Here is a 23488-nt window from a genome sequence, read left to right as displayed (position 1 = left end):
AAAACAGAAAGATTTTACGTCCTTGATCTGCGCACGGCCTCTTTGTGGAGGGTTCCAAAATAATTTAGACCAGAATGCCTTCTTAAGAGTGTGGCGCTATGGGACAGCGCACGGACATTTCAGAGTTGCGATTTAAATGCGGCTGGCTAATCAGGAATGGAGTTCACCGCTTAGGGGTCAGGAACCGTGCATCAGAACCGCTCAGCTACCAAAAGAGAGAAAGGCTATATATTTTGGACGAAATTAAAAACACACGAGTAGCCCATATACATATCATCGACATTTAAAACCATCTCAAAATGTTGCACTCACCTATAGTGCTCTTTTACAGAACGGGCAATAAAAGGTTATGTATTTATTCGTTTAAGGCGCTAAGTTTGCCAGATGGAATGAAGGGTTTTACTAAAGGAAAGCGGTACAAAAATGTGCGCAGTTAAGTCATTGAAAAATCACACATACAGAGCGCATAAATGTTATTCAGTAGCCATAACTGCAAATGAGACTCATTAGTTGGCGAAAGTCCTGCCTTTTCGAGAGTAGTATTGCGCGCAAGCGATGTTCATAGGCATGTTCGTAACAGATGATGAAGAGTGGTGTCGCAACTAGTATCCTTTGTGGAACTGGTATCCTTTGACTTTGCCACTGATACTGAACTGCTGGTGTAAAGGCTCACAGACTCACAAACGTCTCAGAGAGACCTCCTCCACCTTTGATAGGTTGGGCGAAGGGTGTACGTGCACCGGGTAATGAGAGCACTCGTACACTGCCTCAAGGATGCTGAAGATGTCAAATGCGCCAAAAGTGGACCTGATGGTAACGAATCATAGAGAGGTTTAGGCACATCGCCTGCACGATAAGCACGTGTGTTAAAGCACTTATGAAAGGTTATTAAAAGCTTGATTCGTAACAGATATGCCAACTTTGCTTCAGCCTTGAGTCGCGAGCAGCCTATCACAGACTAGTTTGTGCATAAATGTGCATTCTGTTGCGTCTAGTAAACTCCATTCTTGGTTTCTAAATCCATCTTGTTTTCTTTCATGGCAGTCCCATTTTCTTCAAATGCTTACGGCTGGTTCTTCGTGTTGTTTTCTGAGCCGCCTCTGATGCTTCAGAGGGCCCCGTGCTGTACTGTGGCGGCAAAATCAGATAAATACTAAAAGAAGGCATGTGGTGGAATATCCTGTAATAGTGGTATGCACTTCCTGTTGGTTTCCACCCGAAGGGAGAAGTGCTCCTCAGGGAAGAGGACATCTACGAGCTCATCGAAAAAGAGGGAGAGACCATCGCCATGCTGCTTCTGAGCGCCGTTCAGTTCCACACCGGTCAGTCTCTGGACATGCGGGGCATCACCAACGCCGCCAGGGAAAAGGTAACAGACAGAAGGCAAACTATGCTCAAGAAATTGCCGTTTGAAATGGCGGTGCGCCAATATACCCCAGTGTAATTTACGCCAATTGAGTTTATCGGCAATGTTCTCCTTCACACTCTTAAAAAGGAAATAGGAGGCTTGATGCATTGTGAAAGAAGAGAAACAAAAAGAAGAGAAAACTTATGGAAATGACGCTATATACAGGCGAAAATACCCATTATGGCCTCAACCACATCATCTGGTCTGCTGTTCGAAGTGCGGACAATGTATAAACACAGGGCTGTGGTCTGCCTTGTTAAGGCAACCATTGCATGCAAGCTGCCTCTGCTTGCGAGAAAGACACTGTTCTTATTGATAGAGCACACGGCAATGAGCGAATGAAATGTTCGATAAAAATGCGGTTTTATCTCAACATTTTCCATTATTAATGTTTTAGTGATAATCCTTTAGTTTGCATGCTCCAATTTCGTGGTCTCTTCCTGCAATTTTATCTGTAGCACGTGAGGAATATTTTTCAGACCAGTACAATTTGAAGTTAAAATCAGCGTCACTGTTGTCTTCTGCGATTATCGCGGGGCTTTTCTTTGCCACTACACGGGAGGCTTTTCTAATTGAACATCTGTTTCGACAAATACTCAAGTGTTTCTCTTTTTGAGGGGAGGAAATCTAAACAGTGGTTTCTCGTAGAATGCGATATTTCTCCGTGATGACAGTTTGCCGATGCCTAAATAGCAGCAGAAACACTCTTTATTCAAAAATAAAAATATTAAAAACAATATTTACAACCTGTAGTAGAGCCACTGCCCTTGCGAACACAGAAAACTGTTCAAGACTTTTAATTTATTGCTGCCAAATTACTGTACAACATACGCTAGAGTACAAAATTGCCTTCATAAATTGCCCAAATTGTCCAGGGCTCGAAGATATAGTATTGAACTCGTGAACAGAAAACGCTGCTCGTATGCATTGGCATATTCCAGGGATGCTTTGTGTTATGGGACATCGCACATGCTGTCTGTAACGTGGAGATGAAGCTGAACGAATGGCAAGTGGACCTCGCTGCGTGGTGCACCTACAAGGTGAGTGAAGTGAAGAATGAAGCCCTAGCAATTTGTTAAATCTGGCAAAGTAAAAAACAAAACATCTTAATATGTTCCGTATATGATCAGAACAAGGGGCTGTGTCCTATTTAGCAGCCAGCCTAAACTGAATGAATCATTAAAGCCCGCTTCTATCATAACACGAGCCCGACAAAACTGTTAGCACGGCGATCTTCTATTCGGGCAATTGTCGGTATTTTAGGGAGTTCAGGGTCTATAATTTGATTTATAAAGAGTGATTTTGACTGCACATTTGTCTACGTTAGCTCGACTTCTAAGGCTATTGCAATTTCTGATCTGCAATATAGAAACTCGAATCGGAACTATGGATGAAGGATCCATTCGGTCGTGTGTTGGAATGCCTTGGAAGCATTTCCTGGCATTAACTTTAAACAGTATAAAACGAGTATATTGCTAGTAATTGTCTTTGAGCAGAGTAATCAATACTGGAGAGACAGTAAATGCTTTTGGGAGCATAAATAGTGGTGGGTTTAAAACTCGAGGCTCGGGACTGGCTCGCAGTTTTAGAAATTATTTTCTTGCAATCACTGATACTGTTTACAGTTGGCATGCCTCTGGTTTCATAGACATTAACAAAAATTGAACTATTCTTTGTAGTCTGTAACCACTGAAAAAAGAACAACAATCGCTGTCCTCCGTGCCATCAAAGCGTACAACCTCTTGTGATATCAATGGCTTTCAAGTAGCACCTATTCCATTTTTTATTGCTATGAACGACCCACCTGTTCCTCATGTATTTAACCTTTGTTGGACGTCTGCAGCTTCCTCCGTTTCATTGAAAATAAGGAAAGCTTCCCTTTAACTAACAAGGACAGCAAAACGGATATCAGTAATTACAAACCCATATATCTGCTGCCAACTTTTTTTTTTCTCAAAGCATGGAAACTATTTTTTCAACAAGGCTGGTTAACACGTTTAATTGAAAAGCTTAACATAATCACACATGCGCAATATGGCTGAAGGACACAACTTGCCACACAAACGGCTTTAGTCGGCAAAAAACCTATCGAGGCCACAAAGTAAGCTATAGTACTTTGTTTACATATTGACTTCAAGAAGGCACCTGACTACATTCACCAGAATATTTTCCTTAACAAATTTCTACACGCGCTATTAGAGGTCATGCCCGAAGGCTCACAGGCCATAATTTTCATATCGAACCTAGTATATAGATGCGAAAGAATTGACATGGAGAATATCAAACATTTTGCACGGCGTGCTGAGAGGTAGCCTTCTCGGATCATTTCTGTTTAATTTATATATTAATGATGTCGTATGTCGACAAGAACACACGTTTTTAAATGTATGCAGACGGCCCAAGCTCATCATTTGCTGACAACGACCCCACTGAACTTGTCAAAAAAGATAACGGTGCACTGTCGAAGCTTCTGCCCTGATCCAATTACAATGTTTTGTTAATCAGTTGCTCTGAAGCAAAGGCTTTGCTTCTCTGTCCTAAGTGTAAAATTGTCAGTCTTGATATCCTATAATTAGCAATGCTTTATACACAATTGAAGCTGTGCCAGCTTTCAAAACTCCCGGTGTTTGGTATGCAGAAACATGTTTGCGAAAAACATATCAATTTAAAAGTGTAAAAAACTGCCCATGTGGTACCTATCAAAGCGCCACAGTAATGCTGTTTAAATTTTTATTTCTGTCCCAATTATGTTATTGTCACTTGGTGTAAGGAAATACGCAGCAAAAAAAAACAAAAAGAAAAATTGAAAAGTGTACGTATTTCAAAATAGAGGTGTGCATATATATATATGGCGGTAACAAAGGACGTTCTACGTCCGCCGCTATGGTTGAGGGTGGCGCTGGTGAACACTCTCAAGGTTCGTATACCGACAACATAAATACCAAAGCAAGTAGCAGGGGGGACAGCGGCCGATGTAGCTCAGTTGGAAGAGCACCGGACGCGATATTCGGAGGTCGTGGGTTCGGTTCCCACTCTCGGCACGTTGTTTTTTCTGCTATTTTGTGTTTAATTATCTGCCCCTAAACAAGATTACATTACTAATTTCTTTGATTATCCAAGTAAACATTAAAAAAGGACATAAAGTAATATCTTCTACGCTTTCCTCGGCCTCGCCGACTGTTGGCTTCTTTCCTTCATATATATATATATATATATATATATATATATATATATATATATATATATATATATATATATACTGCCCTGACTCCTTTGGCTACTGTAGATATCAGTACAGAACTAAACGGCTGCTTTGACTGCATTGTCAATAATTGTGATAACGTTGCCCGCCTTGTCCCTTAGCGATTTTTTGCCTATGTCCAATTTCTTTTTCGCTTTAAGACTTCTCCCGTTCGTTACAGCATGCTCACTTTTCTCCATGTTATATTAACTTATATCGCCCACTTTGCACTTATTGATTAAATATGATATCTCTACCCATTCTATCTGGTCTGTTCGATTCGGAGCTTTTATACTTTGGCGTTCCTTAATCAAATCTTTCTTCTCCTTAGACAGTTTACCCGTATCCTCTCTAACTATCCTACCGCCTACCTCTACAGCGCACTCAGCAATGATACAGATCGTTACGGCGCGCGACGATGAGCGCTGTGCCAGGAAAAGAAGAGGCGCGGGACGAGCGCGAGACGAGCGCGCGGCGCCAGCGCGAGGGTTAGAGAACAAAAGAAGAGCGCCGGGGCAAGTGGTTTTTGCCTGGTGTCATCCGTTCTTCTGTGTCCATCTCTAGGCGGGCACAGCATCCCACAGCATTTTGGTGGCAGCGGTGGGATCATGCCGCTCATCCGCTCCCAAAGTCAAGGACCCGATGTGCCAGACGACAGGACTCTGCCACCAGGCGATGGCGCCGACGACGCAGCGGCTGGCGCAGCTAGACCTAGACGCTCAGAGTGGCTCGGTCCTTCGCAGCGGCTGGAGGGCGGTATTGAGATCCTCCTGGATTTAGTTACTCAGCGGATGGACGCATGGGAGGCCCGTCTGACTGCCCAGGCTGTAGAGATGGAAGCTCTCCGGCGCGACTTCCGTCGCCTTGTGCCAGCCGAGCCGAACACAGGTCATGAGTCTTTAGGCGTCACCGCCACCGCTGCCTCCAGCCTTGCCGTCGCTGGGCCTGTTGTCGTAGCCGCCAATAACGTGCTCGGCGCGGTGTACATCATTGGACGTAGTGGAATTACCCACGTTTGACGGCACTATCTCGTGGGATGCTTACCGCATCCAACTGGAAGGTATTGCGACGGCGAGAGGCTGGGAGGAGCAAATGAAGGCATGGATGCTCGTCTCCAAACTGAGAGGCCGCGCAACTGAGCTGCTGCAGAACGTGCCGCCCTACCAGCTGGGCTCTTACACCGACCTGGTGTGCCTTCTGTCCGACCACTACACTGCTTCAGGTCAACCCCGTGCGCAGTACCACCGCCTGCGAGCCCGCCGTCAAGAAAGAGCCCGGGGAGACATACCAGGACTTCGCCGCCGCCATTGAGCGCTTGGTTCTGCAGTCGCTACCGGGGGCACCTCAGAACGTCGTGGCCCTGGTCGGCACCGAGGAGTTTGTCGACGCCATCCAACTCCCTGAGGTGCAGCGCTTGGTCCGTTTTGGGCGTCCTGAGTCCGTCCGCGCCGCCATGGCGTTAGCCATCGAGGCGGAATTTGACATTGTTGGACACGCGGGGGTCGCCATCGTCTGCCGCGCGCACCGTCTCGGTGGAGACTCCTCGATTGGCAGTCCCTACAGTGGCCTCTAACTGACGCGGGCGTAACGACACCCGCACGACCTGCTTACGCTGCGGCCTGAGGGTGCACTACGCGAGGGACTGTGCTGGCCTTCCGACGTCTGAAAACGATTTGGCGGAACTCAGGGGGCACTGTTCCGCTGAATAAAGTCCGTCAACACACTCCTTCGTTCTCCTTGTCCTCTTATTTCGTCAGCTTCGATAGCAACTGAAGCTCCCTACGTACTCGTCGACGTCGCTCTGCTTGACCGGCACGTAGAGGCCTTGGTCGACACCGGAGCGGCTGTCAATGTGCTGGACAAATCGTTTATTGTTAACGAGCCCCACCGGCTTCTTTCAGCCGCCAAAACCCGGCTCTTAGCTTTTAACGGCGCCCCGGTGGAGCAAGTCGGACGTGTCATCGTCAATCTGACAGCGCTCGGAAAGACCCTCTCCACCGAGTTTGTTGTAGCAGACAGCCCCTATTTGGCTAGTGGTCCTCGGGTGCGGGTGGTGCCAGCAAGCCAGAGTCGTCCTTAAATTTACCACAACAAAACCACGGGCGAGCCGATCTCTGCGTGGGCCGGGTTGGCTTAGCCGGGTTTCCAGTCTCGGTGTCGCCCTGCGGCAGTCCCTGGTGTCGGCGACCAAGCGTGCCTCAGAATCTGTGCGTTACCTCGCAACGAAGTGGCCACGTCGAGTCAAGCCGATCGACGTCACTACCGTGACTGTAGCGTCCGTCGGGACTCTGCCACCGGGTACGGCAATGTGGGTGTATGCCAAGCTTGACAGTCCGATCACAGCGGAGGTGAGTTTTCGAACCCATCCGGTGTTCAGCTCCAGCCCGTGAGATGACCTCCCCTCGAAGCCTTCTGCCTGTGCTCAAAGGAGAGGCCCACGTATTTATGCTTAACATCAGCAGCGCACCTCTCGTGCTGACTCCTAGCACTCAATTGGTTACAGCCTCAATCCTGAACTCCGGACCACCGGTTGCATCTCTGCAACCTGAAGCACCGCCTCAGCACCCTCAGCGCCGGCGGTCCTACCATGGGAAATATTTAACTTTTGCCCCATCCTCACCAACGCGGAGCTTGCCTCTCTCAAGGCCTTGCTGCTCGAACATCGCAGTTTCTTTGCTCTAAGCGCCGGTGAACTCGGGTGCACTTCCTGGGCCCAACACCGGATCAACACCGAAAACCGCGGGCCCATTCATCACCAACCTCGCCGTGTAGCGCCAGCCGAACGGAGAGTCATCCAGCAGCACATATGCGACATGCTTGACCAGGGAATCATTGCCCCGTCTTGTAGTCCTTAGTCCTCCCCTGTAGTCCTTGTGCGCAAGAAGGATGGAACACTCCGCTTCTGCGTTGATTATCGCAAGTTAAATGCTATTACTCACCTCGACGTGTACCCTCTTCCCCGCCTCGACGATGCACTTGATCGCCTGAAAGGGGTCCGTTATTTTTCCGCCCTAGATCTGCTCTCGGGCTACTGGCAGGTGCCTGTTCACCCCGATGATGCGGAAAAGACGGCTTTCGTGACTCCTGACGGCGCTTGCCAGTTAAACCGTATGCCCTTCGGCCTCTCGAATACTCTCGCTACCTTTATGCGCCTCATGGACCGCGTCCTAGGCAATATGAAGTGGATTATGGCGTTGGTCTACCTGGACGACGTAATTGTCTACGCGGCTACGTTTTAAGAACACCAAACACGACTCAAACTCGTCCTCGAAGCCCTTTCATCTGCTGGGCTTCGTTTAAAACCAAAGAAATGTTTCTTCGATTTTGCAGAGGTGACGTACTTGGGTCACGTTGCGAGCCGGCATGGTATCCGTCCCGACTCTGAAAAACTAAAAGCGCTTACGGCTTACCAAGCTCCCACCACCGCCAAGGAGCTCAAAAGTTTCCTTGGAATTGCTTCGTATTTCCGTCGTTTCATTCCGGACTTTGCCAAGCGAAGCGCTCCGTTGACCGCCCTTCTGAAGAAGAATGCAGCATGGAGTTGGACGGTGGTCCAATGTCAAGCACACCCTCTTCAAGCCTCCCACATCGGCCCACTACGACCTACCTGGCCCCCATCGTCTTCCACACGGATGCCAGCCCAGATGGGCTCGGCACTGTCCTTCTGCAGGAAGACGAGTCTGGTGACCACAAAGTTTTAGTTTATGCCAGCCGCCAGCTTTCCGACGTAGAACGCCGCCGCCACTCTTCGGACCTCGAGTGCCTCGCCGTTGTCTGGGCCGTCGAGAAGTTCCGTCCCTACCTGTACGGCCGTTATTTTACCATAGTAACGGACAATAGCGCTCTCACTTGGATGCAGTCTGCCAAACACTTAAATGCCAAGATTGCACGCTGGTCACTGCAACTTCAAGAGTACGATTTCACCATAGTGCATCGGCGCGGTTCTGCCCATCACGTTGCCGGTTTTCTTTCTCGCCACCCTTGTCCTGTGACGGCTTTGACGGATTTCAGGACTGCACAAACGCAAGATCCCGACATTGCGGCCATAGTTCAATCCCTTGGCACCGCCGCCGGCGCAGGTCTCCGTAAACTGCACCGGGTCTATCGAATTAAAGATAATCTCTTGTGTCATGTGAGGTGGCTCCGTGGTCGACCACCCGTGTGGTTACCAGTGGTGCCAGCAACACTGCGGTCGCAAGTCTTGCACGGCCTACACGACGCTCCCACAGCTGGTCACCTTGGTCGCGGCAAGACCTACGCACGAGTGTCGGAGCGCTTTTGGTGGCCTATTATGTCCAGAGACGTCAAGGAACACGTTGCGTCCTGCCAGACGTGCCAATACCGGAAATCATCCACACGAATAACCAAGCCACCCCCGCAGGCTTTTTCGCCGCCGAGTTCACCTTTCGAACTGGTTGGACTGGACCATTTGGGCCCATTACCGAAACGCCCGCCGGAAACAGGTATATTCTGGTTGCGATCGACTACTTTTCCAAGTGGGTCGAAGCACTGCCCGTTCCAGACACCTCTTCCGCTCATGCCGTATGTTTGTGGAACAGCATCTCGTTCTTCGGCATGGTGTTCCCCGAAGCCTCATCACGGACCGTGGGAGCTGCTTTATAGCGAGCCCTCCGCTCGTTCGGCATTGCGCATTCCGCTACATCCGTCAATCATCCCTAGTGCAATGGCCTCCTGGAACGTGTTAACCGCACCCTCACGGATATACTCGCCTCCTACGTGGCTCCGTCCCACAGAAACTGGGATCGTTTTGATTCTGCGGCAGCTTTTGCACTCAACACTGCGAGGCAAGAAACAATGCATGTCACGCCGTTCTCAGTCGTCTATGGCAGAACACCCTCCATTCCTCTTGACGTGCAGTTGGGCCTTCCCTATCAGACTGCATCACCGACTCCGCCAACGATTTCGTTACGCCCGCCTCAACGCTCAGCGCCACCTTCTCACGGCTCATGCACGTGTGCAAGTGGCCAATGCGGCAGCACCACAAATTCCCTCCTTCCGGTCCGGTGACTTTGTCCTCGTTCGCCGCACCATCCGCGCGACTGGCCGTGACACGAAGCTCATGCACCGATACCGCGGCCCTTACCATGTCGTTGAACGGCTCGGCCCCGTGACATACCGCCTCGAAGACCTCCCCGAGCATGGACCATGCGGTGTGCACCGTATTTTCCCGGAGCATGTGTAAAACATGAAGAGATATGTCAACGGCTACAGCATTGACTCCGACTTAGATACTGGGTCATCACCACTACTGTCGTCGCCTGCTGCCTCATTGCCTTCCCCACGAAATGCCGCCCCATATGTGTAGCGCCTGCAGCAGCTCACCGACACTTTATCCCCCCCCCCCCCCCCCCCGGGGGGAAAGATGTTACGGCGCGCGCCGAGGAGCGCTGCGCAGAAAAAGAGGCGCGGGACGAGCGCGAGACGAGCGCGGGAGAATTAGAGAACAAAAGAAGAGCGCCGGGACAAGTGGTTTTTGCCTGGCGTCCTCCGTTCTTCTGTGTCTATCTCTAGGCGGCCACAGCGCCCCACAACCATATATATATATATATATGAAGGAAAGAAGCCGACAGTCCGCGAGGCCAAGGAAAGCATTGGGGATTGTAATTTCTTTTTTTAATTTTTACTTGATAGTCACAAAAATGAGTAATGTAATGTGTTTAGGGGGAAGATAAATAAACACAAAGTAGAAAGAAAAACAACGTGCCGATGGTGGGAACCGAACCCACGACCTCCGAATAACGCATCCGGTGCTCTTTCAACTGAGCTACATCGGCCGCTGTCCCCGCTGCTACTTTCTGGGGTATTAATGTTGTCTGTATACGGCGAGGTCAAGGAACGCATTGGGGATTGTAATTTGTCTTTTTTTTATTTTTACTTGATAGTCACATAAATGAGTAATGTAATGTGTTTAGGGGAAAGATAAATAAACACAAAGTAGAAAGAAAAACAACGTGTCGATGGTGAGAACCGAACCCACGACCTCCGAATAACGCATCCGGTGCTCTTCCAACTGAGCTACATCGGCCGCTGTCCCCCCTGCTACTTTCTGGGGTATTAATGTTGTCTGTATACGGCGAGGCCAAGGAACGCATTGGGGATTGTAATTTGTCTTTTTTTTTAATTTTTACTGGATAGTCACATAAATGAGTAATGTAATGTGTTTAGGGGAAAGATAAATAAACACAAAGTAGAAAGAAAAACAACGTGCCGATGGTGGGAACCGAACCCACGACCTCCGAATAACGCATCCGGTGCTCTTCCAACTGAGCTACATCGGCCGCTGTCCCCCCTGCTACTTTCTGGGGTATTAATGTTGTCTGTATACGGCGAGGCCAAGGAACGCAATGGGGATTGTAATTTGTCTTTTTTTTAATTTTTACTTGATAGTCACATAAATGAATAATGTAATGTGTTTAGGGGAAAGATAAATAAACACAAAGTAGAAAGAAAAACAACGTGCCGATGGTGGGAACCGAACCCACGACCTCCGAATAACGCGTCCGGTGCTCTTCCAACTGAGCTACATATATATATATATATATATATATATATATATATATATATATATATATATATATAATGGTGTTTATGCGTGTGTGTGTGTGTGTGTGTGTGTGTGTGTGTGTGTGTGTGTGTGTGTGTGTGTGTGTGTGTGTGTGTGTGTGTGTGTGTGTGTGTGTGTGTGTGTGTGTGTGTGTGTGTGTGTGTGTGTGTGTGTGTGTGTGTGTGTGTGTGTGTGTGTGTGTGTGTGTGTGTGTGTGTGTGTGTGTGTGTGTGTGGGTAAAAGAACGACTAAACCTGTGCTTAAAGACAGGCAAGGGAAGAAGGAAACAGATGTGTACTGGCGGCATATATATATATTGTAAGGTAACGCGAGGGTCGGACTTGGGGGATCAGGTTTTATTGAGACCTGAAGCTCTGGTCGCACACTGTAGCCACTCCGCGATGACGATGCATATCTACAAAATAGAGCAGGATGAAGATTAACATGTACGTTCAGCCGTGTAGACGATGAAGCGCCACATAGTGCTCACACTATTTCGCCCGTGCAGTTGAAGCGGCCACACCTGGCCGCAATTAGTCCGCAGGATTGCGCCGAATAAAAGGCTTCATGGGTGAAACGCGGACAACTTCAGTGCCACGGTAACGACTTTCCGGAGGAGGGTAAACAGGGGAGACGCGATAGTTACCGGGGAGGTTTTTGCAAGAATAGTGTAAGGACTAACGTAACGGCGCAGGAACTTGTCACAAAGGTCAGGAGTGCGTAATGGTGTCCAAAGTAACACCTCGTCGCCGGGACGGAACGCAAGCTTGGCGGTGGGTTGCATCATAGCGGCACTTGCAGTCTTCCTGGCTAGCTTCCGTGTTGACGCGAGCAAGCTGGCGAGATTTGGCCACTCGGGAAAGAAACTGGTCAGGAAGAGAGGATGAGGAACTGGCATTTGTAGAAAGGAAAGAGGCATCAAGAAGGCTAGCGGGAGAACGGCCATAAACTAGGAAAAACGGGGTGTAACCTATGTACAGCCTTATTGTATACGAACCTAACAAAAGGAAGTATTACGTCCCAGTTTCCGTGGTCCTGGTCGACGTACATAGACATCTCAGAAAGCGTGTGGTGGAACCGCTCAGTCAACCCATTGGTCTGCGGGTGATAGCTGGAGGTCAATTTGTGATGTGTGGTTGAGGCCTCAAGAACTTCAGCTACAATCGTCGACAGAAATGTCCGACCACGGTCGCTGAGAAGCGCTTGAGGGGCCTCATGGCGCAGTACGAGCGATTCCAAAAAGAAGGTCGCGACCTCAGGTGCTGAGCCATTAGGCAGTGCAGCGGTCTCAGCGTAGCGTGTTAGGTGGTCGACGGCGGTGATGATCCAGTGATTACCTCGTGCGGACAATGGAAGTGGCCCGTATATGTCTGTGCCAACAACGGTAAAAGGAGTAGCAGGGCAAGGTAGCGACTGTAGCAGGCCAGCAGCAGGAGAAATCGGCCGTTTGCAGCGCTGGCATGGCAGACAAGAGGCGACGTATATTTTTCCACGCTTGAGGCGAGGCCTGGCCAGAAGAAACGGGTTTTCATGCGGTGGTAAGTTTTATGAAAGCCTAAGTGACCGGCTGTAGCATCATCGTGTAATTATGTAGGGTATACTGCTGGGCTAGTTGGTGGTGGTTATCAAACATTACGGTATCGCAGCGCTGGCAGACAAGGACAAAGGACTAGGGACACACACAACTGCGGTGAACTTACTTTATTTTGGACGCTTTTGAACCGCGCATTTATAATTGACAGAAGGAACTGGACACGCAAGCGCACTCACAAGAAAGAGGTAGCAATCTCAGTAGCAGCATTGCAATATCTCGCATTCTCAGATACCGAATCGCAATCCCAGTAGCCGTATCACAATCTCAGTACGAGAAGGCCGGCCCACAATAAACGACCGCGGTGCAACAAACACAGAAAAGGCTATAAAAACAAGGCATAGAAGCAAGTAAAAACAAAATGCTGCATGATAAATGTAAAATGGCATGGAAGAGCCAACCATAAACAAGGCAAAATTATGAAAAAGGTGAAGATGCATGAAAAATGGCCAACCAAAAACATGCCAAAAACTTCAATGAGGCGAAAGATAAAAACAGATAGAATTTCATCAGAGGCAGCAATTAATAGCCAAAAATTCAATGAGAGCTAAACCAAGATGAAAAAAAGACGTCAGTGAGGTAAAATTAGCAAAATGAGGTAACAATTAACAGCAAAACTTCAATGAGTAGCTAAAATCAGGTGCATGTATATCGTAAATGAGGCGAAATCAGCTGGTCAAAAAACGAAAGAGAGAAGTACGAAGTCTTTTGCATGGCTGGGATACAGAGTGCTCATAAAGAACCGGACAAGACCGCGATCTCTTTTTCTAGGAGGGCTACTGAAGGCACGCTGACGCAGTCTGCTCTCAGGTTGTCAATGAAGGCGGCTTCAATTATTTCTCGCAGCAGCTGATTCTTGTTTTTTGCCAAGATTCTGGTGTTCGCAAATTTTTTTGAGGGTCACTCTTACAGGGTGAGCAGTCTCGACAGTGCAAAGCCAGGTTGCTTGATTTCTTGTCTTTTACGTTCAATTTATGCTCCTGTAGTCTTTTATTTACACCGCGATCGGTCTGCCCAACATATTCTTTGCCGCAGGAAAGAGGAGTAGAATAGGCAACTGCTGTGGCACATGCGACAAACGATTCTTTATGCTTTGTTGTGCATTCTTTCCTTCGTCCGGCTGGCTTGTTAACGCGCTTATAAAGTCTGGAAAGGCGGTGAGGTGCAGAAAAGACTGCTTCTACTCCTACTTTTTTCCCAATTCTTTTCAAATTGTGGGATACCTGATGTATGAACGGAATGACGGTAAATTTCTTGTTCCGGTCTTTTTCTTTCGATGAAATGGCAAACAGCCGCAGCCGCCGCCACCTCGGCTGCGGCTGTTTGCTGAGGCCCGCAACATGCGTTTAGCTGTGCCTGATTCCGTGTTGTGAAAGGCTGGCGAGACTTCCTCCCGCACAACAGCGCGCACGGACCGACGCGAGAGAGGTAGTTCTTGCGTAGCCAATATCGTAGCGACATACCTCTCTCGCAGCCATTGTGGGCATGCCGGGTCCTTGGCTGCATGCCGGCCGCCGCAGTTTAAACAGCGTGGTTTCCCACGAGTGCACGCGCCTGTGTCGTGTTGTCCACCGCAGCGGGTACAGCGTGCGGCAGCTCTGTAGACCTCGGTAGCATGTCCCAGGCTGGAGCAGCGGAAACACTACAGTGGCCGCGGGCGGCATGGCCGGACGGGAAGACTACGCCTGTATATCGATACATGTGACAGCAATCTGGGCGCCGCAAACCGGAGAAGCAGCGTGCTCCCGACAGCGATGCCGACATAATTGCCACCGTCGACTCCGTGGCGGCAAGCAGCTAATCTGCCGAGCGGCGTACGTCAACGCCGAATACGAGCCCGGTGGACTGGTTGCGAGGGGCTGGCTCCTTGGCGCGCACTGCCAGGCCAGGGATTACAGTGGTGGCGAGCAGCGACCCAAAGGTGATCTCGCACCCAACGCCCCCGGTTACCCCGTTCCGGCGCGTGTTAACGCGGACCGCCAGCTCACCCGGCTACAGGCTCAGCTTCTCAATAATCTCAAATTCCTGTTCCATTGTCATGGCAGCGCCGCGGTCCGCCGGCCGGAACAGCACTGTCCAGTGAAGCCCCTCGTGAAATGGCATAGCAGCAGGAGCTTTCTGGAAGGCTGCCCTGCGTCTCCGTTAGGCTCGGGTTGAGACCTGGCGCCAGGGAAGCATGCCTGTGGCCTCCAGTGAGTACGCGGATGCTAAGGAGGTTTGGCCGTCTCTGCTGTCAAGCGGGCGTACGAACGAACTCCCGTTCGTCTGGCCCTGCGCCGGCCTCGGGCTGCCTGCAGCACGGTCAGTCACAAGCGGTGCCCTGTGGTGCCTGTTGTTCCCCCTCATCCCCTGTCATCGCCATCAGCCGACCTTCCGTAGTGATGGTTCCCCTTCTGTCGAGAGCGGGGGGAAGGCGGCCTGCAGGGGGGGAGGAGAGGCACAAAGGGTGATTAGCGATTAGCAGCAGATGCCTGCCCACTGTGCCATTGTCGTCCCCTATCTCCCTTGAGTGGGTTGAACGACGTCTCTTACGATGGGTGGTCGCATTGTTGAGGTCCTTCTCAACAATAGCTACACCTGCTGCATAAATGTGGTCCCCGCTGGCAGGTGGCTGCAGGCGCTGCGCCGAGCTGGCAATGGCTGCTTCCTCGTGCTCACCCGCTTGCGCCGCAGTCTCAGCAACACGTGGTGGAAGGCCGATGGTGCGCAGCGTCTCCTTCGCCCTCTCCGGAGTTAGGGCTGTGCGCTGTGCTGCACGCTGCACTCACTCGATCCATCTCCCTTAAAGCGGTGATGAGTCGACAGGCCTCTCGCGGAGTGCGCTGTGCAAACGAAATCCACCTTGGTGCCTGCCTTCGCAGCCCGTGGCGGCGGGTTTCTTTACAGCGCTTGAATTGCCGCGGCCCCCAGGAGATGATTCTCCCAGGTCTAGGCCAGGAGCGTGCAAGACGTTCATGGCTGGAGGGTGGGGACCCAGCACGAGGTGCCGCAGCGCACGGCCAGGTCTTTCCGAAGTCGAGAGAGCATGAAAAACACATCCTGCTCCTCTGCCCTTTGTTAATTATCGCTCCCCTCTGTATTTGCCCTCGCTATCCTCTCCCTATCCCCTTTTCTTTCTCACCAGCTGCCGCTCAGGTGCTTCAGAATTTAGATAGCAGTTTCCGCGACCGGCAACACTCTTTTCCTTCTTTCTGATTATTTAATAAACCACCACCACCACAAACAACTACCACCATGACCACACACAGTACCACATACCACACTGAATCGTCTGGTGTCATACCCCTTTTGCGTTTCAAGTTCGGACAATTATCTCCAACTTCCATTCTCGCGCGGAGTAAACCTCCCCCTCTATTGCTTCTTAATTTTTTCTTGCTATAAGCTGTGGTATTTCACACATGGCACTTCTTTAGGACTTCAGTCCCTTGTTCCCATATGGTTGGGTGAAGATTCTTCCCCCCCCCCCCCCCCTGCACTCCCGACCGAAAGGAGGGACAAAATCCCGCATTCTTCCACGAATGTTGCTACGCGGCCGTGGACGCTGTCTACCATATTAGCAGGACACGCTTGTCAATTAGCAAGCACTCGGACCCGAAAACATTAGGGGTCGCCCTGGAATACTCTACTCCCTTACGGGTTGCATGCTTGCATGCTCTTCGCAGTCTCAAGCCTTCCTACAGCTCCTACACTCTTTCTACCAATCCATAAATGTTCACCCTTTAGTGCTTCTACTTCTATGCTCCTTTCGCTTCCCAAGCCTTATAAAAGGGGAATCATCAGCGAACAGAAATTACTGTTGAAAAGATCGGTCCCCCGATCAAAACGTCGAGTCCAATAAAATGTTTCCTTCAATGAAGCGTACACTTCGCTCTTTATTTTTTAAGCGGCCAAGTACGTTATGCTCCCGCATCCTATATATTGCCGCATAGAAGAGGACGCAAAAGATGACGACTGGGAACAAAAGCGCGAGCCTGGAAGAAGAAAGAGGAAGCTTGAGCGCAAGACTTGTTCCAGTCGGTCATTAAAACCTTCTTTTCTTAGGCCCTCCTTGGCGTTCTCGAGACGTGACAATATATATATATATATATATATATATATATACATGCTATGACGCTTAAGGTGTTACTTCTACATTCATAATTTGCATTACGCTCTCCACTACAAGCATAAAATAAAGATTACTCCGACAGATATGTTACAACATGACGAGATTTGCTGATCATGAGAGCATGTAGCATACATGTTAATACAGCAATAAACCCTTTACCAACTAGGGTATGCAAATATTCAGGCGCAGTCTTCCCTCTATTCTCGATATTATTTAGGATGCTCGATTGAAGATTCCCTCTTCCACAGTTCAATTTGTGTCATTGCTTTGTGTTCAGAAGCATGTGGTTGCCTGTTTAAATGAGACATTAAGTGTGTGAAACTAGTTGTTCAGTGCGACACGTTCATTTTTGCCTTGTAATGTATATAAATGTTTTCACTATCATATTCCGATTATTTTTATGTTCATTGGTCTTTTTGTACAATGCGTTAACTTCGTGACTTCCCTCTAATTGAAACTAGGATAAGTAGGAAACGTTATGCATCCGAATTTGTTTTGGTTTAGGTTTGGCTTGGCTTGTGAGGTTTATTTCCAATGCTACTCAGGCTATGAGAGACGCTGTTGTAAACGGGATCCGGAAATTTAGACCGAGTGGGGTTCTTTGACGGGCCCTGACATCGCACAGCAGACGGACGCCTTCCTTTTTGCCTGCACCGGGATTCGATCCTGCTTCCCCGGATACGGAGTCGAGCTCCCTAACAATAGCACCACTGCGGGGGGTGCTCCTGCATTTGTTGACATCACATATTAAATCTCGTTATATATGAAGTGTATTTGTTGTTTTACGTTTGGTTGCGATGCCGCCGTCCACTTATGGGGATCGAGAGCCTGTGATGCTCCTGGGGGCTTTTCCTCGCGTTGTTCTCTCTCACTGCTGAATAAATAAATTTCAGCTTCAGCTCCGCTACTTTTGAAGTGTTCTGAAATGTCTTGTGTGGTGAACGAGCAAAAAAAAAAAACACTCGCAAAAAGTCATACAAGAAATATTCTCCAATTTTTGCTTGAGTATTCACCCTGAACAACAATCTTTATTGCAAATAAAGTACAATAACATCATATAGGGAACGCCTCGCGTATATTTCGGACTTCAGAAATGAAAGGCCAGAAAACAATGGTTTTTTGCGATGAAAATAGAGACTTCTTGCTTTCAGCATCAAATGTCACAGGTGAGTATGTTGATTTCTAGATCGAAGCCATAGATTCATGAACAATCTTCGCGCTCCTGGACGCACAAACGGTCAAGCCCAATTCGTTTTGACTTGAGGACAATTTGAAGAGGTTAAAACATAATTTTCGAGCCTTTTTTCACTTTGTTTTTATTGCTTGTCTGGTCCCTAGTACATGAACTGCGGAGCAGGAACCTCAGGAGTGGCCTACATCCGCCATGAGTTTCGCAAGGCTTGCGGCCTCCTACCAGAGCTGAGAGGTTGGTGGGGCATCAACATCAAGACCAGGCGCGCCGACGCCCAGCGTGAGTGCACAGCTCCGGCTGAAGATAGCCTTTTTTTGTTGTTGTATACACCATTTTCGGGACCCCTGCCGAGTGAAAAGCTGCGTTTAACAGAGTTGGTGTAGAAAACGAAGTCAACGTAATGGGTTTTAATGCCTAAACGGAATAAATAATAAACATGACGTTGCTTTTCATCGCGAAAAGAAGTCATAAAACCAATCAACTAATTTAGAGGCGCGTCCAATGCTTTCGCGCCTGCTACATTACTCTATTGCATACCATTGCGGGAATCAAGTTGTTCGCAGCTACGGGTAAAATAAAATGTGGCAAGTTTCGAGGTTAAATATAAGCTTAAAATAGAAAATTGCTACGTTCAAAAGGATCTACAAAAAAGGAGATAAAAAGGAGGGAATGTGAACGTGGCAACATGATTTTGCTATAATTTGCTTAAACAAACACTTTAGACTGCACTGCACACCATATTGTTTTTTAGATTTGGAGATTGTTGAAGAGCACGTGCCTCTCTGTGTGGTTGGACTGTGAGAATGACCGTGCCTTCGAGACTGGCTTATGCAGATGATAAAAACATATTTTATTGTTCATCAAATTTTCACCCTACGAGTTGTAAACATATTATACAGGGTGTCGAACTGGAAATTTTACAGGTTTAGTTCGGGTTCAGGTTCATGCCTTTCGGGCTCGGTTTCGGCTCCGGAGACACATTCTGTTCCGGTTCAAACCGGTTCGACTCTGCCCGAACCGGTTCGAACCGGAGCAGAATGTGTCTCCGGAGCCGAAACCGACCCTGAAAAGCATGAACCTGAACCCGAACTAAACCTGTGAAAATTCCAGGTCGACACCCTGTACTTTTCCTGTTTTAATACCGAATCGGTTGTACAGAACTCAGCAAAATGTTTATAATGAGTGACCGACGATTCGAGCAACATGGGAGAAAAATAATGATTATTTTGATTGGCACATAACCAAATAAAGCTGTCATGCGCCGAAAGTTAACTGAAAATAATGCTTTTTGCTAGGCTTTTCAGGTCCACAAGATTTCACTTGACTTTTATTTAAAGCGAAACCTCTACTACTACTTGTACAACGTTTTGTATGGTTCCCACCAAATCAGATCAAGGTCGAATTAAGCACACAAACCAAGACTAACGATGTATATACCTTATGGGACTCCCATGAGTATTCCTACAAAACCCCGGCCCTCAGTCACCAGCAGCTGTGGAGCAACCAACCATATCTGTGGCCAGACCAGAGACGCAGCGGGGGTGCTAAGAATTTCTGGTCCGAGGAAATGCCTAGATTGGACGTTTAATGCTAGAACCCTATAGGGTTCTAGCATCACTAGCTATAGGTAGTGATGCTAGTTTTGCAGTGCTGCTAGAGAATCTAGAGGGTACGCAATTGGATATCATAGGGCTTAGTGAGGTTAGGAGGTCAAATGAGGCATAAACTGTACTGAAGGGCAGGCATGTAGTGTGTTATCGTGGTTTATCGGAGAGGTACGAACTAGGAGTAGGTTTACTTATCATTAAGGATATAGGTGGCAATATAGATCAATTCTATAACATTAATGAGAGATTACCCGGCAGCCTAATTAAGCTGTATAAGCGGTATAAGCTGAAGGTTGTACAAGAATACGCAACCACATACATTCAGATAACCAGGCAGTAGAAAGGTACAATGAAGATGTAAAATCGTCAATGGGGAAAGCAAAAACACATTATACTGTACTGATGGACGACTTGAAATTCAAGGTACATAGAAAGCAAGCAGTGGGCAACCATGGCATTGAATTGAAAGGAAAGGTTGGAAGAACGGGCTAGTTGGTAAATCATCTTGGAAAGCAAACTAGCGCACTTCAAAACACAGACACAGGAAGGGAAGCGCTGTGTTGTCGTTCCCTTCCTGTGTCTGTGTTTTGAAGTGCGCTAGTTTGCTTTCCGAATTGAAAGGAGCAGGGGGAGTTAATAGTTGAGTTTGCTGAACGCAATAACTTACGGAAGAACCGGAAGTGGACATGAAAAAGCCCCAAGGGGGATACTAAAATGAAATTGATTTAGTACTGTGTTTTAATTCCGGCATTATGCAGAAGGTAGTGGTAATAGGTAATATGCGTTGCTGTGACCACAGAATGGTATAGTCTTGAATTATTCTAGATTAGAAGAGAGAGCGGAATAGATTAGTAAGGCAGAAGTCCGTAAACGATTTAGCAGTAAGGGGAAAAGTACAATTCCGGCTCTCGCTGCAGAATAGATACTCAGTGCTAACCGAGGAAGCTGACCTTATCCTAGAAGTAATGAACAATAATTTCAGAAATATTAATACTGAACAAGGTATGATGCTGGGCGAGTTGGTTTTCCATTGTCAGAGAAAGAACGCTAGCTGACGACGGGCAAGGAAGAGCGCATGTGTGGGTCCTCTTCCTTTTTCGTCGTCTGCTAGCGTTCTTTCTCTGACAATTATTACAGAGTTCTCGGTAGAAGTAGACGGTAGAATTGTTAGAAAGGATACCGGGAAACTGTCTACGGAGACGAACGATTTGATTAAGGAATGCCAAATTATGAAAGTCTCCAACCCTACAGACCGGGTAGAACTGGCAGAGATATCAAAGGTAATCTATAGGCGCAAGGTAGCTTACATAAGGAAGTGTACAATGAGGAAAACTGAGCATGTTCTAAAGAACGATCAAAGACTGAGGGCAGCAAGCAGGAAATTAGGCATAGGCAAAAAGTCAGATGGATTCACTTTTGGACAAAATGGGGCAATGTGATTACTCACATGGAGAATATATTCAAGGTAGCCGAGGAGTTCTGTATAGACAACTACAGTAGCCATAGCAGTCAGGCCGTGAATTAAATTGGCTGTAATGAAGAGCAATAAGACTTTCCGCTAGTAACAAAGGACGAGGTTAAGAAAGCCTTAGAAGCTATGAAAAGGGGGAAAGGAGCTGAGGAGGTTCAGGTAACTGTAGATTTGTTGAAGGAGAGGCGGGATATCGTGGAAGAAAAACTGGCCACCTTGTGTACGCAAAGTCTGATGACATCGAAAGTACCGCAATATTGGACGAACGCTAACATTAGCTTAATTCTTAGGAAACAGGATGCTTAGGACTTGAAGTATTACAGACCAATAAGCTTACTATCAGCTACGTATAAGGTATTTACCAAGGTAATCGCTAATAGGATAAATATAACCTTAGACTTTAATCAACTAAAAGATTAAGCAAGATTTCGGAAAGGGTACTTCATCATAGATCATATCCACACAATAAACCAGGTGATACAAAGTGCTCGGAATATAACCAGCCCCTATACATATCATAAATTGGCTACGAGAAAGAATTAGACTTGGTCAAAGCATCAACGGTCATGAAATCACTGTGAGATCAGCGTGGCTACACAGCAACCATAGTTCTGTATGAATAAAATGAAAAATTCCAATTAGGAAGGCATTAGGCAAGGAGACACGATCTTCCCAGTGCTATTTACAGCTTGCTTGGAGAGTATTTAAAGGCACGAAATGGGGACAGTTAGGCATCAGGGTCGAAGGAGAATATCTCAAGTAATCTGCGATTCGCTGATGACATTGCCTTGATAAGTAACTCAGGGGACCATCAGCCAGTAATGATAGAAGATCTAGACAAACGAAGCTGAAAGATAGACCTAAGGAAGACTATGGTAAGGCTGAACAGCCTGGGAAAAGAAGGGTAGTTTAAAACAGGTAACCAAGCGTGAAAAGTAGTATGCGAATATGTCTAGTTAGGGCAGGTAGTGACCGCAGATCTGGACCACGATTGGTTGGTAAACATTTATTAAAACAGTCAAGGTGCCGAACGCCCAGATCTACTGGTCGGCTAAGACTCCTAGGAATCTGGCAGCCTATAGAGAGAGACTGATGAGCGCTCGTTGGTCGTCCAGGGTAGAGCTGTGTAGACGAGCCTCCCAGGTATGTTGTATGGGTGTTGACATGTGTTTTGGACAAGTCCAGAGAATATTAAGGAGGTCTACTAGGATACTGCAGTGTTTAGGAAAATACCGTTTAGGAAATATATTATGGAACCTTTTGGGACTGGGACAAGTGTTCTTCTGGTGTTGGCGCCACATGATGGCTTCTGTCTTTGTAAGATCTTGGTGCGGACGTGGATAAAGGTGGAGAGAAAGACATTAGTGTTTGAGTAGGTCGCGTGAAGTGATTATGGGGTCCTTCCTGACCAAGATGGGCATATTGGGGGCGGGATGATAAGCTGCTCGGAAAGTGAGCTATCGAGCTAGCTCATGTGCCCCTCATTACCCTTGAGACCCATGTGGGCCGGAGCCCATAGCAGGAGAGTTAGGTGGTTAGGAGGATTTAATATGAAACACTTCGACTGAAATAAGGCCATCAGTAAAATTAAGAACGGCGCCCTGTGAATAACTTATGACTACTTTAGCTTTAGAAGTGGAGAGCACGAGAGCAATTGCTACTTCCTCCACTGTAGTAATAGGTGAAGCGCGTACGGAGCAGGAGGCATGAAGAGTCGTGTTCTCATCTGTGTCAATTGACTGCTGCTACAGCAGTCTGAGTAGGATGGTCTGCCGCGTCTGTGTAAAGTACGTCCAGTAGGCCAGCATATCGCTGCTAAAGCGACGCGGCTCGAGCATCTCTGCGATCTTGATGATGAGTTGGATGCATGTTACGGGGGAGAAAAAGTATTATGTTGGCCCTTATGGCAGGTGGGAGATTGACTCCAGACCAAGAAATGGAAATATCTAGGAGAATAAGATTGGGATGTGTGTATTTGGAAGGTACTGAAACATTATGACTAGCAGCTTATCGATATCACTGACAGCGAAAGTGTATAACATTTGCATCCTTCCGGTACTGCCCTATGGTGCTGAAACATGAAGGTTAACGAAAAGTGTTCTAAATAAGTTGAGGATAATTCAGGCAGCTATGGAAGAAAAATAGGTGTAACGTTAAGAGAGTGGAAGCGTGCAGAATGGGTCAGAGAAATAACTCAAGTTACTGACATCCTAGTCGAAATTTAGAAGCAAAACTGGACATGGACAGGTCATGCAGTTCGAAGTGGGGTTAACCGATGGTCTCTAGGAGTAACCAATGATTTCCG

General features: G+C 47.8%; 1 protein-coding gene across 1 annotated transcript in view; it reads left to right on the top strand.

Annotated features, from left to right (window-relative positions):
- The window catches only part of LOC146177680 (kynureninase-like), a 92249-nt gene that overhangs the window by 52057 nt on the left and 16704 nt on the right, over nucleotides 1–23488 (top strand). The window contains exons 7-9 of the mRNA XM_084581173.1: nucleotides 1223–1369; nucleotides 2350–2448; nucleotides 18252–18384. Of these exons, the coding sequence (XP_084437299.1) occupies nucleotides 1223–1369; nucleotides 2350–2448; nucleotides 18252–18384 (379 nt within the window). The remainder of the gene's footprint in view (nucleotides 1–1222; nucleotides 1370–2349; nucleotides 2449–18251; nucleotides 18385–23488) is intronic.

Source organism: Amblyomma maculatum, chromosome 10 (genome assembly GCF_055883805.1).
Source record: "Amblyomma maculatum isolate TAMU_Amacu chromosome 10, ASM5588380v1, whole genome shotgun sequence".
Lineage (NCBI taxonomy): Eukaryota > Metazoa > Arthropoda > Arachnida > Ixodida > Ixodidae > Amblyomma > Amblyomma maculatum.
This window is presented reverse-complemented; position numbering and strand designations above follow the sequence as displayed.